Raw genomic sequence first — 20,366 nt, forward strand, 5'->3', positions numbered from 1 at the left:
ATATCATAAAGCAATCTGATTTTTGTAACAGATTCATCATCAACATCAACATTCTCCTCTTGAAATTCAAGCTTATTTTTCTCCCAGTTCCACCTTTTTGACTCAATGAATTGGATGTTTCTGCTAACAATCACTTTGTTGTCTTGTGGAAGATAAATCCTGTAGGCTTTGGAGACTAAGCTGTAGCCTACAAAGATTCCAGGTTAATTCTACCTTTTTATCAAGTTTGTCTCTTTTGACCTGCGGAATGTAAGAGAAGCAAAGACAACTGAAATTTTTTAAATTTTGCAACTTTGGTTTATATCCATACCATGCTTCAAATGGAGTTTTCTGTTGCAGAGCTTTTGTTGGCAATCTGTTCAAAAGAAATACTGTTGTATTTGCAGCCTTAGCCCATAAATTCCTTGGCAATGCTTTATCATGTAATAAACATCTTGTCATCTCCATGAGTGTTATGTTTTTTTCTCTCAACAACCCTATTTCGCTGAGGGGTATAAGGTGTTGTCAGCTGATGTTCAATGCCTTCCTTTTCACAGAACTTGTTGAATTTTTTTGAGGTATATTATGTTTCATTGTCTGATCTGACCACCTGCATTTTGTGTGTGCTTTGTTTTTCCACCCAAGCTTTGAACTTCCAGAAGATGTCAGCAACTTCAGATTTATACTTCATGAAATAAATCCAGCACATTCTTGTATGATCATTAATGAAAGTAATGTAATACTTACTGTCGTTTAATGATGATATTTTCAGAGGTCCTCCCACATCATTATGCACTAGTTGTAGTTTCTGTGCAGCTCTCCAACTTTTATTATGTGGAAATGAGAGTCTTGTCTGCTTCCCATACTGATAGGCTGCAAACAATGGAAAATCTTCTTCTAAATCAGGTAGGCCTTTCACAAGATTGTTCTTCTTCATAAAGAGTAGAGTTGTATGATGAAAATGCCCCAATCTTCTATGCCAAAGCATTGTACTGCTATTTTCTTCATGTTCTGCAGCTTTTTCTTCTTCTGTAAAATTCAAAGCAAAGCTTTTACTTTGCATCTGAATTTTAAACACTTCCTTGTTTTGTGCATCAGTAATCAAGCAAAACTTGTCTTTAAACAACACCTTATATCCTTTCTCAAGCAAGTGACCAATACTTAAAAGATTTTGATTAATTTCAGGAACATATAAGACATCAAAAATTAATTTTAAACCCGTGTTGCCTTTGATTGCCACTGTTCCTTTACCCTTTACTGCAAGACATGCCCCGTTCCATTTCTCATTTTAGAAATGGTTGTTCGGTCAAGCCTTTTGAAAAGCTCTTTATCATAGGTCATATGGCTGGTACAACCACTGTCTATAAGCCAGCTCTCTGTTGAGTTATTGGCAACAAAACATGATGTTACAAATAGTTGTTCTTCTTCAGGTTGTTCAACAATAGTTTTGACTTCTCCTTGCTGCTGCTGCTGCTGCTGTTGTTGTTGAAATTTGCATACCCTTTCAATGTGTCCTAGCTGATCACACTTGTGACATTTTATATCCTGCCTCCACCAGCATCTGCTTTGTGGATGGTTGGATTTTTTGCAGTAAGAACAAAATGGAAATGTTGTGTTGCTGCTGCTGTAATTTTTGTTTCTTTGTTGTATGTTGTTATGTGATTTTGCAAAAACAGCACCTTCCACAAAACCTGCTTGTCTCATGAGTCTTTTTTGTCCTTGAGCCTGTAGTGCATTCAGTAGCTCTGCCAAAGTGATGCTTGATACATCCTTTGAGTTTTCTATTGATGATATTGTAGCTTCAAATTTTTCAGGAACAGTAACAAGAATTTTTTGAACAATTCTAGAATCAGTGAATTCAGTACCAAGATGTCTTACTTCGTTTACAATGTCAAGAAGTCTGTCAGAGTAATCCTTGATGGTTTCTGATTCATTCATTCTTTGCATCTCAAATTCTCTGATGAGATTTAAAACTTGCATCCCCTTCACTCGTTCATTCCCTTCATATTCCTTTTTGAGAAAGTTCCATATCTCATTTGCTGTCTTCAGAGTCATGTTTTGGTGAAGATTGAAGACAAGATAGCTGCAAATAAGCTAGCTTTTGCCTTTGATTTCTTTTGCTTACTCTCCTTGTGATTTTTCATTTGAGCTATAGTTGGATTGTGAAGCAAAAGAGGAACCTCATATGTGTTTTCAACGGCTTCCTACTGATCATTTGCATTAACGTAAGCTTCCATTCGAACAACCCACACTTGATAGTTTGTTCCATCAAATACTGGTGGTGCCCTCAAATTCACGGAGGCTTCTAAACTCATTTTGTTTTGATTGGTTTTTTAGAAGAATGGTAAATGTTTAGGGTAAGTGTTTAAGCTCTCTCAATCTCACAGATCTCTCAAGAACAAATCGGCTTTGATACCAATTTGCGGGGGCGGAGCCAAGAATTTTTCCTATCCTGGGCTATGATATAAATACACATAAATTATTTTTTAAGATCAATCATTCACTTGGATATATAAATTTGTCAAGTTAACAATAAAGTTTTAATTCAAAAACATAACATAAAATATATAAAAATAAAATTTAAAGTACATAAAATTCAAAATAAAAATAAAAATAAATTACACTATCAAAGCTGCACCCTTTTATGTTTTGTAGAATAGAATTCATCTATGATCAAATTCGAATCATTATCTTTAACAAGCTTTCGTTCAATGTAAATCATCATAGAATTTGCTAAGAACTCCTCTTCCATTTTATTGCGAAGCACAGTTTTAACATGTTTCATAGCTGAAAATGCTCGCTCTGTAGTGGCAGTGGAAACAGGCAAAGTCAAAACAAGACAAATCAACCTGTCAATCAAATGATAGTGCTGCGACTTATTTATTTCAGCTAATCCTCGACATAATTCAAAAATGGTAGACATATTCTGAAAGCTCTCATGATGAATCACATCAATTTGATAATGCTCTAGCTGAGATCTCAAATAATACATCTCTTGTTAATTGAAATTTTCAGGATAAAATTTCTCAGCAAGCTTGTAAATAGCATCAACTTTAAATGATTTAAAGTTGTCTTTAGGTTCTAAAGCAGAGCTAAGTACAAGGAGTTCCACTGTCCCATCACTGAATCTAGAATTTAATTCTTCCAACTAAAAATCTATTGTTAAGTTAAATATATCATAATGATAATGCTGGTAAACTGTCACTGAACCTTGTTGTTGACATGAACGACCTGTAGCCTTTTTATATGAAGCATTCATATGTGGTATGTCAATCTCATATTTTGTGCAAACAAATTGCATATTTGCAAGAAGAAGATCAAATCCGGCATCTCTCAAAGTTTGAAGCAATGCTTTAGTAGTTGATACAAGATCCATTGCATTTAAGAGTCAAGAGATTTTTGCTGCAAAGCTCGACAAAGTAAATCAGTAATCCCCATTATTTTATGCATCAAATATAAGATGAATATAAATTCAAAAGATTTCATCACAATCAAATAACCACCAGCTTCTCCACGTATAGAACTAAAAGATCCTTCTTGAACCATACTTTCAAGCATAGTAATAGTTGCACCATACATATCTATTAAGCTGCAAATAGAATCAAAATGAGAGCTCCAGCGAGTAGTTCCACTTCGATGTAAATTACCTATTTGATTAGCCCCTCTACTAGTCTCACGTTCTCCAGTAGCTATCATATGTGCAATTTCTATAGCTTGAGCATAATATAACTCGGTATGATGTTTGGGAGAAGCATAAATAAGGTTAATAATGGTTGTCAATTTTGAGAAAAATAACCAAATAGAAATCTCATTTCCAGCTACTGCAACTAATGCCAGTTGTAGTCAGTGAGCAAATCAATGTACATAATATGCATAAGGACAATCTCTGAGAAATAAAGCTTGTAGTCCATTCCATGTGCCACACATATTGCTAGCACCATCATACCCTTGACCTCACATATTAAAAATATGCAAGTTATATCGAGCGAGCATATCACAAATTTCTTTTTTAAGTGTTGAAGAAGTAGTATATGAAACATACACAATACTAAAAGAACGCTCTCGTACAAAACCCTGAATGTCAACAAATCTCAAAACAATAGCCATTTGTTCTTTATTTGATGCATCTTTGGCTTCGTCAACCAAAATACAAAACTTTGCATCTCTAACTTCTTCGGAAATCTTTTTCCTCACTTTGTTCGCAAGAATATGCAAAATCTCTTTTTGAATAGTCGGTCGGCGAGGTATACTTTGTATTTTTCAGAGCTTTTTCTAAGACAACATCATCAATGTCAACATTCAGTCTCCCTATAAGTCTTATCATCTCCAAAAAATTACCTCGATTATTAGAAGCTGAAGATTCATCATGACCTCTAAATGCACAAGCTTGTAAGCTAAGCCATCAAACACTTTCAGTTGTTGTCATAAGTCTCAACTGATTTTTATGAACTTCTTCAACAGTTTGTGCATTCAACACTTTATCAATATGTCTACTTACTTTCATTAAATCTTCAACAGATTTCACAACATTATTATGTGGTGAGGTCGGACTTTCCACATGCATTAAAAGTGCACATCTGACCCCATCATTAACCCTCTTCCAACTTCTAAAGCCTTTGGTGGTGAATGTGAGATGACGAGGCACTTTGTTTTCAAAGATAAAGCATGGAAAACAAAATACTGCATCCTTTGATGGAGAGTACTCTAGCCAAGAAAACTGATCAAACCAAGTGTATTGAAATCGACGATACTGTCTCCTTGATTCAGTCCTTGGATACTTTGCTAACTTAGGTTGATATGGACCCATTTTGATATAAGCTCTTCTATAATTTCATCTTGTTGATTAATAGGATGTTTCCACATTGGAATTCATAACCCATGTTGTAACCCATTTTTGGGTCCCCGTAAAAAAATAAAATAGATAGCCAAAGAAGGTTAGAAAAAGGACAAGAGGCAGAAGCGCTCGGAAAATGGTCAGAAAATTGGTCAAGGAGTATAAAGATACAAAGATTGGATTTTTTGACAAAATATTCTTGAAGGATGAGAAACCCTATTGAGAAGAAATTTTGAATTTTTGAGGAGAGAAGCCCAAATTTGGATGTTTTATGGGTTAATTGATTTTTTATTGGATTTATAGGGGATTTGATTGCAAGAAAATTGATTTTTTAAGTCAATTTGGGCTTTAAATTGAAGAAATTAAAGTTCTGGGGCCAAATTATGATTTTTAGGAATTTATTAAGTCAAATCAGGGGCTTAATTGCATAAATATTGAAGTTTAATGGCCAATTAGGGGTTTAATTGTGAAAATCCGAAACCAGGGACCAATTTGGAAAAGGCGCAAAGATAGGGGGGCTGTTTGGAGTTGATTGAGGGGCCTAATTGAAGAAATTGGAAGTTTATTGATCAATTGAGGGCTAAATTGCATAATTTAGAGGCCAAGGACCAAAGTGGAAAAGGCGGCCAACTTGGCGGACAAGACCGAAACTGTCAGGGACGCAATTGAAAGGAACAAAAATAATTGGGGGACCGATGTGAATGTTGGCGCATTTCTGGCGCCACATTTAAATGAAACGGCGCGTTTCTCCAAAACGACGCCGTTTCATGCATTTAAAAAAAAAAAAAAAAAAAAAAAAAAAAAAAAAAAAAAAAAAAAAAAAAAAAGAATAGAGACCAAACGGTGCCGTTTTGAACGGCACTGTTTCTCTTCTTCTTCTCCCCCCGCAGGCGTAGCAGAGGAGAGGAAAACCGGGGTTTTTGTCCCCGCCTCTCTCCTCACGTGCCATGGCCCGACGCCCCACACTTTGGGACCCCCGAAAGCCGAAGCGATGGCCGATGGCCGACCACCCGCCGCGCCACCGAACCCGAGAGAAGCACCTTGGCAGCGGCGCCTGCCGACCGACCGACCAGCACGCCTTGTTCCCCCATGCATGCCCCGATATTGCCTATAAATAGAGAAGAAGCAGAATAAAAAAAAAAAAGGGAGGAGGGGACCCGAAAGAAAGAACCCGAGACAGTTAGAGAGAGAGAGAGAGACCGAAAGAGAGAGAAACCACAAAACTTACGAAACCGTGACTGAAAACCCATGGTTTGAAAAGCTTGGGATAGTTGAAACCGAGAGGGACATTCCAGAAGTTGAAGCAGAAGCGAGCGAACCGAAGGAGGTGGTCTCGGTCCACTTGGAAACCACCGTGAGCTAAGCCGCTGCCATCGCCGCCACCGCGGCCTCCGCCAGCAAGCCACCGTCTTCGCCGCGCCAGGTACGCCATCCTGACCCCCCTGCATTTTATTGTGAGGCCGGCGTAGTTTGGCCTCCTGCATGCAGAATCGTTTCTGCATGCAGGAGGCATGGGGGGAAAATAATCCCCCCCCCCGTTCATTTCTTTTTTTCTTTTGGGCCAGACAGGGTCTGGCCCAATGATTTGGGGCTGGGCCGGTTTGGCCCAGATTGCGGGTCTGGGCCGGTCCGGCCCAGAAGACAAGACACTGTTGGGCCGAGTCCGGCCCAACGTCTTTTGGGGCTGGAGTCTGGCCCAATTAATTGGGCCGGCCCAGCCCATTTAATATATTATATTATATTATTATATTATTATATTATGCATGTGTGTGTATATATATATATATATATTTTTTTTTCTTCTAAAAAAATAAAAAAAAAATTAAAAAAATTTGAAAAGTAAAAAAAAATATATTGTTGTTCTTGGTATATATTGATTTGTTTTTTTTTTTTTTTACTATGGGGATATAATTTCAGTATTTAAAAAAAACACCTGTTTTCGTAAAAAAAAAAAAAAATGTTTTGTTTTCATGCATACGGCCAACACACTAGCATGTTTTGAATGTTCTTTTTATAAAAAAAAAAAAAAAAAAAAAATATATTGGAAGCTTTGAAAATGTGTTTTCGCATAGATTTCTTAAACACAAAAAATCATTTTTTGCATTTGTGGATTTTTAACAAACCCGTTTGTAAAACTCCAAAGGGTATTGGCCAATATTCCAAAAAATATAAAAATCTTATTTTGGGAGGAGAAGTTGTGATTATTGTTCACCGCTAATGTTTGGATGAAGAAATCCTTAAAGGGACGAACATCCAAAATATTATCGGGAGTAATAAATCAACGCACATGTTTGAAAGAAGCTTTGGCTGCAATCGAGGATATTTCAAATTTTTTTTTTCTCCACGGTTTACGAGCCGTGAAAAGTAAATTTTTTTTAGAAATTGTGAAATTTTCTTCGTTCTTTTTATTCTCTTTTCCTTGCGATTTACGAGTTGACGGGATTAGAAAACACCAACACCATAGACTATAGAGCAAACCAAACACCAAGCAGCCTACCTTAGGTAGGGCGTATTAGGGGTGCTAGTACCTTCCCTTTACGCAACCAGTCCCTTGCCTTAGAATTTCTGAAAGACCAGTTAGGGTTCCTAGTGACCAAATACTAGGTGGCGACTCCAAAGAACCAAATCCTTAGAACACAACGAAAATCGCCAGCCGATGTCGTGCCTTCATAAATTTTTTGTAAAGGGGTGTGACAGAATGGCGACTCCACTGGGGATGTTAGGACTAAGCTTGATTTGTTTGTTTTTGTTTGTTTGTTTATGTTATATGTTATTGGTTTCTTATGATGTTTTGTTTAAAAGCTTTAGCATATATCTTTACATTCTATAATACATGCCATAGTCATGCATCACTTTATTATTATTATTATGTTTTGGAGGGCACACACATGTAACTCTAAGTTTAAGTGGGGGACTAGCAGCTTGCCTTATGACTTGAGTCAAGGCTTAAGTTTGTGTAAACCCCAACTCTTTGCTGAGTGTTTAGACTGATAGTGATTGGTACACGTGCCATCCCACTATCTGCTGGACCTCCATATCGCCTTTACGAGGGTGATCACTGGAACAGCAAGAGACCCTCTTTTAGAGACCTAGTAATAAACCTACCCTATGTCTCACGTAAAAGAACTAGAACCTATCCTTAGGGTGTATGTTCCGATATAAATCTTTTGCATCGAAACAAGACTAACCCCCATGCATTTTGAATTGCAGGATTTGTGAACGAAATGACCATCACCAAACCTTCCATAGAGTATGGAAAGAATTCTGAACTGTCACAATTGATTGAAGGAGACTGCCTTAGAAGCGATGCTAAGAAGATGTCGCCAATCAAGAACCTGAATTGCATATTGAATGAGGTGAACAAGTTAACGACTCATTTTCAGAATGTGGATAAAGATGCATTTTTTAGGAAATACGGACGTTTGATTGGAAATCGCAAAGGTAGAAGTTTTAAAGCCCAGCTGTGCGAGCCTTAGTTCATTTTTGGGATCCAGAATACCGATGTTTCTCCTTTGGAAGCGTGGACTTGTGCCCACGATTGAGGAATATGGATTGTTGACGAGTTTCCGAATGACTGTATCGGATTTATTCTCCTTTGAGATCCGACAAGATCATCCCTGAGCTGTCAAAACTGCTCAGAATCTCCAACTTGGAAAAGTTTCTGGAAAAGAACGGCACCGGTTTGAAATGGAGGATGCTAGAGTTGGAAAAGGAGTCAGAAGTAGAAAAAGAGAGATTGATTGCCTTAGGTATATTTGGCCTTGTGTTGTTCCCAAGTCAGACTGGTTTAGTAAGCTTGGAGGCCGCCGCTGCTTATGTGGAGTAATGAGAACACACAGATCAATCCAGTGGTTGCTATCTTAGCCGAAACATTTTTGACACTTAACCATTGTAGAAAAGCTGGAAAAGGAGCAATGAGATGCTGCACGCAACTGTTGTATATTTGGATGGTGAGCCATATCGAAACAAAGAAACCTGTTTTCAATAATTTTTGGTGGTTCACTCAAAAACCCTAAAGATTGTGGAAGAAGAAGAATGGGGAGATCTAGACAACCAGGGTTGGGTTGATAAATTGGAAGGATTACCTAATAGCGATTTAAATGGAGAGCACCATGGGTAACAACAACGAAGGTCCTAATGAGTTGTGGACAAAGGCATTGGGTACCATTGGTGGGGATTACGGGTTATGTGAGTTATGCTCCGACTTTAGTGGTAAGACAATTCGGGGGCATACAGTTTGTTCCCAGAACTATGGGAATTGCTCAATTCTTTGGTCTGTTCAAAGATCCCATGGCAAAAGAAGTTTTGGAGATCATCAAACAAGATTGGAAGCATCTAGTGTTGGTGGAAATAGAAGGTTTGAGAGATCCAAGTGTGTGAGCGAAGGATATGTAAAATGGAGAGCCTCAGCTGCTTTCAGCCATGCCTTGCGCTATAGAGGAGCCTATTAAGGGAAAAGAGGTTAATATTGAAGATGATTTAGCTGCTTCAGCCATGCCTCGTGTAGAAGTCAAATCTCCTCAAACCATAGAGGAACCCTCAAAAGAAAGAGGGTTAACGGTGAATTGAGAAGGCAAGTGGACAAACTAAGGATAGAGTTGAGCAAGAGCAGAAAGGACAAAGGCGACGTTGGAAGGAATGATGCTAGAAGATGATAAAAGGAGAACATTTCTAGATGAGCAAATACAGTCTAGAGATGCGAAAATAACCAAGCTTGAGTTAAAGTTGGTTGAGGAGAAGATTGCTAGGGAAAGGAGTGAGAAGGAGCTTAAAGGGTTGAGTTTGGATTGGATGCAAAGTTGTTCTGAACTTGAAGCAATGGAGATGGACTTTAGCGATTGCCAAGAAAGTGCAAAATATTACCAAGAAAAATTTGTGCAAGTGCAATTCGAACTAATGGATAGGATTAAGAGGTATAAGGATTTGAATAAGAAATATATAGAGTTGGAAAGCAAAAGGGGAGGATTCGAGGATGATAAAGCGGAGTTAGCAGCCAAGAGGAGTGAGATAAAAGTTGCAAGGATAAAGCTCGACAAAGAACGCGAAAAGTCGAAGTATTTGGACGAGAAGCTAGTAGCAACGGAAAAGCACAAGGATCGAATCGACGCCAAACAACATTGCTTTGAACAGAACAAACATGTTGCTCATAGAAAAAATGACCAAAACCGATGAGCAAATGGATGAAGCTGCTGCACTATGCTCGAATTATTAGAATCAATGCACGGAATGTGGGAGGAGACATCATTCGCTATCGCCGAAGCCTAGCCGAAACCGATGCCTTTTTAGGAAGATTGAGAACCGCGGCTTTGCTTTCTTACCTTTGGCTAAGGAGTTTATGGAGGAAAGAGATTAGCATGTTGTATTTTTTTAAAAATGTATTTTTATCCAAGCATTAATGAAAAGGGCGTTGACCCATCTTCTTATGCAAAATCTGTCTCTTGGTGAACATGATTCTAGCAAAACGACTCGAAAGGCAGAACTTCTATCAAAGCAATGTGACAAGAGAATGCTTATAATGGGATGGTTATTTTTCGTTCACAATAAAACATGCATGCATCCATCACAATCATACATTTTCTCATACATCTATGCATGCATCTCCAGATCGTGAAACATAGGTCCACATCCAGAGTCCACCAAAACCCGGTCCAGATCAAGAATGGAAAACGAAGAAAGAGCTCAGTTAGAGTCACACTACCAGACCGAGTTGGGAATCCGTGAAAAATGAAGTTTCCCGGTTGACCAATCTGCTTGAGCAACTTTTAAAAAGCCAAGAATGGGGAGGGAACATCTACCCAACCACCTATAGGAGCACCGTCGGCCCCTGTCCCGGGGGTATCTCAGAACATGGGGCAGATTCAGCAACGGGGCAGCACTTTACACCTGTTATTTCCCATTCAGCCCCTCAAGCTCATATCACTGTAGATTTAACAGCCGAGGGGCCTTCCGATAATAGGTCCACGGGTTTTGTGAATGATGACAAGATATCAGCATTAGAAGAAAGGTTAAGAGCAGTCGAGGGAAATGATTGGTTTGACCCCCTGCGAACGTCGGAAATATGCTTGGTACCTAACCTCACGGTACCAAAAAGATTTTAGGATACCAGAGTTTATAAGGTATACTGGGTTGGAATGCCCAAACACTCACCTTCGAGTCTTATTGCAACAAGATGGCTGAAGTAATTCATGACGATAAGTTAATGATCTACTTTTTTCCAAGACAGTCTATCGGGATCTGCGCTAAGTTGGTACATGAGGCTGGATAATGTCAAGATTAAGAAATGGAAGGATTTAGTGGAGGCTTTCCTAAAGCAATACAAGTTCAATTTGGAAATTGCTCCAGATCGAACGAGCCTCATGTCGATGGAAAAAGAGAAACCAAGAGTCAGTGAGGGCTTATGCACAAAGATGGAGGGACGAGGCCACGCACGTGCAACCCCCTTTGATAGAAACGGAGATGGTGACTTTGTTCGCCAATACATTCAAGGCACCTTACTATGAGCATTTAATGGGTAGCTCATCTCAACATTTCTATGATGTTGTACGTGTGGCGGAAAGAATCGAGCAAGGAATTAAAGCAGGCGCATAGCAGAGCCTTTAGAGAAGAAAGGTTTTATGGGAAGGAAAAGAGAAGGGGACGTTAACAATTTGGAAGGCGGATATAAAGGCAGAAAGTAAATTTCCACAGCCCACAAGCACCTACCTCTCAATCCCACGCATAAACTTTAACCAATCTTTTTTCACCTAACAAACAAATAACCAACCAAACTATCAAAATCACTACCAAAGACCCCACTCAGGATACACCTCAGAACAATTGCCACCATTACCCATGCCTTTGAAGGACATGTATGCCAAACTTTTAAGCATTGGGCAAGTAGCTCCTATCCCTACACTACCGCTAACAACCACCATTCCCAATTTGGTACAAGCCCGATTTGACTTGCGAGTACCACGGGGGTAATCTGGGCATGGGATTGAAACCTGCTATGCATTCAAGAAGAGGTTATTGGAGCTTATTAAGTTAGGATGGGTATCCTTCGAAGACAAGCCCAATGTTAATTCAAACCCATTGCCTAAACATGTTCCAAAACAGTGGCGGAATAGGCATGATCGAAGTGGGAAATCAATGCAAGGTGTTGAAGGTGCGATGAAAAGGTTGTACGACATGTTAGTACAATCAGGATTTCTAGCGGTGAAGGAGGTAAGCCAATTGGAGAGGGGGGACTTACTGTGAGTTCCATGGAAGAGAAGGACATCACATTGAGGATTGCACCGAGTTTTGCGAAAAGATTGCTAAAATGTTGAGGATGGGACAATTAAGGATTGAACCAATGGAGAGCAGGTGTGAAGTAAGTATGACGGAAGGTCAAGATCAGATGGCAAGGAGTTTGCAGGGTTCAACAGACTGCTAAACGGGCCCCCAAGGCTGATCTTGGTTAAACCGTCCTGCACAAAAGAGAATCACCAATGCCATGCCGTACAATTATGGGTATGCCTCCAACGTTAGAGCTCCTCTTCCTTTGTTCCAGACGGAGATAAGTGGTTTGACCAGAAGTGGTCGTTGCTTTACGCCTGAAGAATGGGAGGAAGGAAAAGGGTAAGAAGTGGTAGATCTGGACAAAGCACCAGAAGTTAATAAGCCAGTAACGGAAGAGAATCAAATGAATTTTTGAAGTTGATCAAGCATAGCGAATATTGCATAGTGGATCAACTAAAAAAGACTCCAGCTCGGATTCCCTTATGTCCTTGATACTCAGCTCTGAGCCGCATCGGAATGCCTTGCAAAAGTAATTAAATGAGGCATATGTACCTCAGACATTGAGCATAAAACTATGGAGCATTTAGTGGGGGAGGATCCATGCAACTGATTACTCTACTTCACGGCTGATGAGCTGATGCTGAAGGTACCGACACAACAAGCCTTTATACATCACGGTTAGGTGCAAAGACTGCCTCGTAGGGAAAGGTGCTCGTCGATAATGGCTCGGCCCTGAACGTATTGCCAAAGCACATTTTAGAAGAAATGCCGATTGATGAATCTCATATGAAGCCAAGTACTATGATGGCTAGAGCATATGATGGCTCACCTAGGCCAATACTTGGGACTTTAGAAGTGGAGCTATATGTGGGACCGCAGATGTTTCTAGTGACACTTCAGGTTATGGATATTCACCCTTCCTATAGTATGTTGTTGGGAAGACCTTGGATCCACGCAGCGGGGGCAGTAGCTTCATCATTACACCAATGTTTGAAGTACATCATGAATGGGATGTTAGTAACCGTCAGGGCTGAGGAGGCAATAGCCATGACAAAGAATGTGGCTGTGCCTTTCATCGAAGCGGAGGATTGCAAGGATAAACAATATCCATGCTTTTGAGATCGTGAACACTGACTGGGTACCAGAAAACACCGTGTTAAGAAGACCAAGGATCTCAGAAGCAGCCAGGATGGCAAGTCTATGTTTCTTGAACCGTGGGGTCCCCGTCGATATAACTCGCTTGCGGAATACCAGAAGGGGTTAATCGACAAGGAAGAGAAAGGCTGATCAAAGATTTGGGCTAGGATATCAACCTAACCAAGAAGATTATCGTTGGGCTACTGATCGGAGAAGGACAAGAAGGATGGCTAGAATTAAAGGAAGAGATCTTGAAGAAGAACAGCTGGAAATCCCTCCCCTTAGCGTATCATTCCCAAGAGCTGCATACATAGTGCAACATGATAAGGGAGCTGAAAGCCTGGGTCTAGAGTTGGCAAATATGAGCATAAACACTTGGAGGGGAAGGAGAAGGAAAAGGTGATGCGAAAGAAATAGCAAGAAAAGAAGATGAAGTGCTGCCACAACTGACTATCCATACACTAGAAGAAGTCTCCGCCAAGACCTGTGTGCGCAAGCTGGCTCCAGGCGAAAAGTTTTCAGAATTGGGTGACACAAGAAGCTCCAGTGGTTTTCAAAATGTAAACCAACCTTTGTTTTGCCTTAGAATGTTTTTGTCATTTGCTTATGCTTGCTTTATTTTCTCTAGTTGACACAATCGAGGCTCATGATGTCAGCTAGATTCTATGTTTGTCATGGAGCCCACCTTTTCCCTTTGAATAAATGTGAGATCATGCACTTTTTTCAAAAAATTGATTATTTATATATGCATTTACACCAAGCACTTCCCGCTTTCAGGAATCCTGAAAGCGGATCTCCTACAACATCACATACAGAATCTAGCATCAAAGAATAAATGGCCAAACTTGAACGAGCATGTAATATCTATGGAAGAAGAAGAGTGGGATGAAAGCAATATCAGTGAATTCAACCAGGCTAGTAGAACAACAGGAACAAGACTTGGAAGCCTGCATAGCGAGGAACTCGAAACTATCAATGTGGGCAATGGTCAGCTCAGGAAAGAGTTGAAAATAGGTACCTTAATTACTTCTGAACAAAGATAAAACTGATACCTATTACAAGAATATTCGGATGTCTTTGCTTGGTCATATGAGATATGCCCGGTTTGGATACAAGTATTGTAGAACACAAGAATACCGTTGGGAAGAAGGGTATAAGCCAGTCAAGCAGAAACTGAGGAGGGCCCACCCGGACGTCTGGATCAAGGTCAAGGCAGAAACTCGAAAAGCAATGGGAATGCTGGCTTTCTAGAAGTAGTTAGATATCCGCAATGGGTATCTAACATTGTTGTGGTGCCTAAGAAGGAAGGGAAGATTAGAGTTTGTGTAGATTTTCGGAATTTGAATAGAGCTAGTCCTAAGGATGATTTTCCTCTAACCAACACATAGATGTTTTAGTGGATAACGCTGCCTTATGCGAGAGTTCCACTTATTCTTTATGGACGGTTTTTCAGGATACAATCAAATAAAATGGCTCCCGAGGATAAGGCAAAAACAACTTTTGTCACAGCCTTGGGGGACCTACTGCTACAAGGTCATGCCATTTGGGTTAAAGAATGCGGGGTGCAACATAATCAAAGAGCAATGGTGACTCTATTCCACGACATGATGCACAAAGAAATTGAGGTGTATGTAGATGATATGATTGCCAAGTCTAAAAAGGAACAAGATCATGTGGAAGTTTTAAGGAAGTTATTTGAGAGGTTGAGGAAGTATGAACTAAGGCTTAATCCTGCAAAATGTTCATTCGGAGTTAAATCGGGCAAGCTGTTTGGGAATTTGTGGTAAGCGATAGAGGCATAGAGGGTGGATCCAGACAAAGTAAGGGGCCATTCAAGCTATGTCATCCCCTAAGACGGAGAAAGAAGTAAGAGGATTCTTGGAAGGTTGAATTACATTGCTCGATTTATAGCTCAGCTAACAACAACATGCGAGCCTATATTTCGACTTACTAAGAAAAAGAACCCGGGAACCTGGAATGAGGAGTGTGAGGAGGCATTCAATAAAAAATCAAGCATTATTTACAAAATCTCACCTTTACTGGTACATCCTGTATCAGGGAAACCTCTAGTATTATATCTAACCGTAACTGAAGTAGCCATGGGATGTGTATTGGGTCAGCATGATGAAACCGGAAGGAAGGAAAGAGCTATTTATTACTTGAGTAAGAAATTCACTGAATGTGAGTCCAGATACACGGAGATAAAAGCTGTGTTGTGCATTGGTGTGGGCGGCAAAGAGGGGTTGCGACAATTACATGTTATACTATACCACTTGGTTGATTTCAAAATTGGATCCTCTGAGGTATATTTGTAATAAGCCTTTTCTCTCAAGTCGAATTGCAAGGTGGCAGGTTTTATTGGCAGAATATGCACATAGTGTACATGACAAGGAAAGCCGTAAAAGGGAGTGCCATTGCAGACCATCTGGCCGATAATGCTGTTGAAGATTACGAACCTTTGGATTTTGATTTCCCTGATGAGATATATCGTCAATAGAAAAGGAAGAAGAGAAGACAGATTGGTGGACCATGTTTTTTTGACGGGGCAGTAAATGTACATGGTAACGGGGCAGGGGCGGTAATAATCTCTACCCTAATAAGAAACAATACCCAGTTTCGGTCAAAACTACATTTTGAGTGTACCAACAATACAGCTGAGTACGAAGCTTGTATACTCGGTTTAGAAGCGGCAATTGGAGTTAAAGATAAAGAAGATAGATGTATATGGGGATTCAATGTTGATCATCTGCCAGGTCAAAGGGGAATGGCAAACCAAGAGGAAAAGTTGAGGCCGTACCAGGAATACCTATCCATGCTAGCAAAGGAATTTGAAGAAATTAGATTCACCCATCTAGGAAGGGAGGGGAACCATTTTGCGGATGCTTTGGCCACACTAGCTGCTATGACTACCATTGACCTTCAAATGCAAGGTACAACCGGTACACACATTGATATTAGAAATGATCCAAGCGCACTGTTGTTTAGTCGAAGGAAGAGGTGGACGGACAACCTTGGTATTACGATATCAAGAATCTTTGTGCGGAAATCAGGAATATCCGGTGGGAGCTTCTAAAACGGATAAGAAAACCTTGAGAAGGTTGGCTATAGACTTCTATTTAGATGGAGAGATTTTATATAAAAAGATCATTTGATGGTACCCTGTTAAGGTGTTTGGATGAAGCAGATGCTAGAAAGGCATTAAGAGAGGTCCATGAGGGGATTTGCTCAACCCATGCTAGCGGGCACATGATGGCAAGGAAAAATCCAAAGGGCTGGTTATTTTTGGATGACACTAGAAAAAGATTGTATCAACTATGTCAGAAAATGTCCACAAATGTCAAATTTACAGTGATAAGGTCAATATGCCACCAGCTCCTCTGTTTAACTTAACATCTCCATGGCCTTTCGCGATGTGGGGAATTGATGTGATTGGACCTGTAAACCCAAAAGCGAGCAATGGTCATAGATTTATCCTCGTGGCTATTGACTACTTCACAAAATGGGTAGAAGCCGGGTCATTTGCTCATGTGACACAAAAAGTGGTGAAGAAATTTATTGAGAGAGATTTGATATGTCGGTATGGTCCCCCAGAAAGATTATAACTGATAATGGCCCAGAATTTCAACGGCAAGATGATAATAGAGCTCTGCACTAAATGGAAAATCAAGCATTCCAATTCTTCGCCATATAGACCAAAGATGAATGGGGCGGTAGAAGCTGCTAACAAGAATGTCAAAAAGATTGTTCAGAAATGGTAGTCACCTATAAGGATTGGCATGAGATGTTACCGAATTTGCCCTTCATGCATATCGCACCGCAGTTCGAACCTCAACAGGGACTACCCCATATTCTTTGGTGTACGGTATGGAAGCAGTGATGCCTTTGGAAGTGGAAATCCATCGTTAAGAGTGTTAATAGATTCTGAGATAGAAGAGGCCGAGTGGGCCAGAGTGAGATACGAGCAATTGAACTTGATCAGTGAGAAGAGGATGGCCGCAATATGTCATCACCAATTTATCAGAAACGAATGGCTAAGGCGTATGATAAGAAGGTTAGACCCGCGTTTGTTTCAAGAAGGGGATCTAGTATTGAAGAAAAATATTGTCATTAGCAGGAGATGATCGATAGCAATGGGCACCAAATTATGAGGGTCCCTTATGTAGTAACAAAGGCATTCTCAGGAGGAGCGTTGAAGTTAGCTAGAATGGATGGAGAAGATCTAGCTCGGCCTGTGAATTCTGACTCTGTAAAAAGATATTACGCTTGATGTAGTTCCTTCAAATCAATAAAGCAAAGTTTTGGCCATTGATTTCTTTCCTTTTGTGCATTGATCTCACAACAATCTTTTTTGCATTAATCCCAACAGTGCATCTCCTCACTCATTTAAAAAGTTGCATCGACTGAACGAATTTCTTCTCTATATAAAAGCTAAACTAGGATTACACCTCTACACTGGGGGCAATACAAGATGTTTTTATACGGAAAGCCTATAGATTTGAAAACCAAGCTAAAGCATTTTGACAAAAGCAATGACATAAAAGCAAGAACAAGTCTTACATTTTGAGAAAAGGGCTACTTGAGGAAAGTCAAATACTTTTTCCTACCAAGAATATGATAAGAAAAAAGGCAACACGAGAGATGAATCCGGCATACGACTTCAAAAGCACGCTCATGTTACGAGGAAGTCCCCATGAACTAGAAAAGAGGATGGGGGCTATGTTTCAAAAACCAGGTACGAATGCATGCATTGCATCTAATCATAAAGTCATTGCACGTATGTTTTTTTTATCGTTACAGGAGGAGATCTTAGTGCATTCCAACGAAAGAATCATTGAGTTGAGTCTAGAACAGAAAGAAGAGAAGATAATATTTTTCAGACCCCGCCAGCAGGAAGAACGACATCGATAGCAATTGGTAAAAGGGAATCGTCAGATGAGATTCCAAGTTGTTTGGTTAAAAGAGATCGCAAGAAGGGATCTCGTTTTTTTTTCGATGAAGATCGCCAGAAGGGACCTCATATTTCAGCTTTGAATAAAAGGGAATCGCCAGATGGGATTCCAGGTTGCTTGAGATCGCCAGAAGAGATCTCGTGTTTCACTATTATGGAGGTCGCCAGATGGGACCTCATACTTTGTTGGTTAAAAGGAATCGCCAGATGGGATTCCAGGTTGTTTGAGATCGCCAGAAGGGATCTCGTGTTTCACTATTGTGGAGGTCGCCAGATGGGACCTCACACTTCACATTGGTTAAAAGGAGTCGCCAGATTGGGATTCCAGGTTGTTTGAGATCGCCAGAAGGGATCTCGTGTTCCACTATTGTGGAGGTCGCCAGATGGACTCACATTTCACATTGGTTAAAAGGAGTCGCCAGATTGGATTCGCAGGTTGTTTGAGATCGCCAGAAGGGATCTCGTGTTTCACTATTGTGGAGGTCGCCAGATGGGAACCTCACACTTAATGTTGGTTAAAAGGAATCGCCAGATGGATTCCAGGTTGTTTTGAAATCGCCAGAAGGGGTTTCGCATTTCACTATTTTGGGAGGTCGCCGGATGGACGTCATAACTTCATGTTTGTTAATAGGAATCCCAGATGGGATTATAAGTTTGATTAAAGGAGATCGCCAGAAGGGATCTCGCATTTCGATATTTTTCAAAAAGGGGTCGCCAGAAGGGACCTCATATTTCATTTTTTTAAAGGGAATTTCCAGATGGGATTCCGATGGCGAAGAGGATTGTTGTAAAGAAAGAGTTTCAGATCGATCCAGCTTCGACCCAGATCAGTTTTCGGGAGTTTAGTTGGGACTATCTTTATAAAACTTACTGCGCAAAACCTTCGCTCCGTAAGCTCTATAAAGAGGGGGCATCTGTTGTAACCATTTTGGGTCCCCGTAAAAAATAAAATAGATAGCCAAAGAAGGTTAGAAAAAGGACAAGAGGCAGAAGCGCTCGGAAAATGGTCAGAAAATTGGTCAAGGAGTATAAAGATACAAAGATTGGATTTTTTGACAAAATATTCTTGAAGGATGAGAACCCTATTGAGAAGAAAATTTTGAATTTTGAGGAGAGAGAAGCCCAAATTTGGATGTTTATGGGTTTAATTGATTTTTTTATTGGATTTATAGGGGATTTGATTGCAAGAAATTGATTTTTTAAGTCAATTTGGGCTTTAAATTGAAGAAATTAAAGTTCTGGGGCAAATTATGATTTTTAGGAATTTATTAAGTCAAATCAGGGGCTTAATTGCATAAATATTGAAGTTTAATGGCCAATTAGGGGTTTAATTGTGAAAATCCGAAACCAGGGACCAATTTGGAAAAGGCGCAAAGATAGGGGGGCTGTTTGGAGTTGATTGAGGGGCCTAATTGAAGAAATTGGAAGTTTATTGATCAATTGAGGGCTAAATTGCATAATTTAGAGGCCAAGGACCAAAGTGGAAAAGGCGGCCAACTTGGCGGACAAGACCGAAACTGTCAGGGACGCAATTGAAAGGAACAAAAATAATTGGGGGACCGATGTGAATGTTGGCGCATTTCTGGCGCCACATTTAAATGAAACGGCGCGTTTTCTCCAAAACGACGCCGTTTCATGCATTTTAAAAAAAAAAAAAAAAAAAAAAAAAAAAAAAAAAAAAAAAAAAAAAGAATAGAGACCAAACGGTGCCGTTTTGAACGGCACTGTTTCTCTTCTTCTTCTCCCCCCGCAGGCGTAGCAGAGGAGAGGAAAACCGGGGTTTTTGTCCCCGCCTCTCTCCTCACGTGCCATGGCCCGACGCCCCACACTTTGGGACCCCCGAAGCCGAAGCCGATGGCCGATGGCCGACCACCCGCCGCGCCACCGAACCCGAGAGAAGCACCTTGGCAGCGGCGCCTGCCGACCGACCGACCAGCACGCCTTGTTCCCCCATGCATGCCCCGATATTGCCTATAAATAGAGAAGAAGCAGAATAAAAAAAAAAAAAGGGAGGAGGGGACCCGAAAGAAAGAACCCGAGACAGTTAGAGAGAGAGAGAGAGACCGAAAGAGAGAGAAACCACAAAACTTACGAAACCGTGACTGAAAACCCATGGTTTGAAAAGCTTGGGATAGTTGAAACCGAGAGGGGACATCCAGAAGTTGAAGCAGAAGCGAGCGAACCGAAGGAGGTGGTCTCGGTCCACTT

General features: G+C 40.3%; 1 protein-coding gene across 1 annotated transcript; it reads right to left on the minus strand.

The window, feature by feature from the left end:
• Window positions 1-1,233: 1,233 nt before the first annotated feature.
• Window positions 1,234-2,034, minus strand: LOC140955602 (uncharacterized). The gene has a single exon (XM_073409274.1). It carries the CDS (start codon window positions 2,032-2,034, stop codon window positions 1,234-1,236), a length of 801 nt encoding a protein of 266 aa, XP_073265375.1.
• Between the last annotated feature and the right edge of the window lie 18,332 nt (window positions 2,035-20,366).

The sequence above is a fragment of the Populus alba genome, chromosome 5, assembly GCF_005239225.2.
Source record: "Populus alba chromosome 5, ASM523922v2, whole genome shotgun sequence".
NCBI lineage: Eukaryota > Viridiplantae > Streptophyta > Magnoliopsida > Malpighiales > Salicaceae > Populus > Populus alba.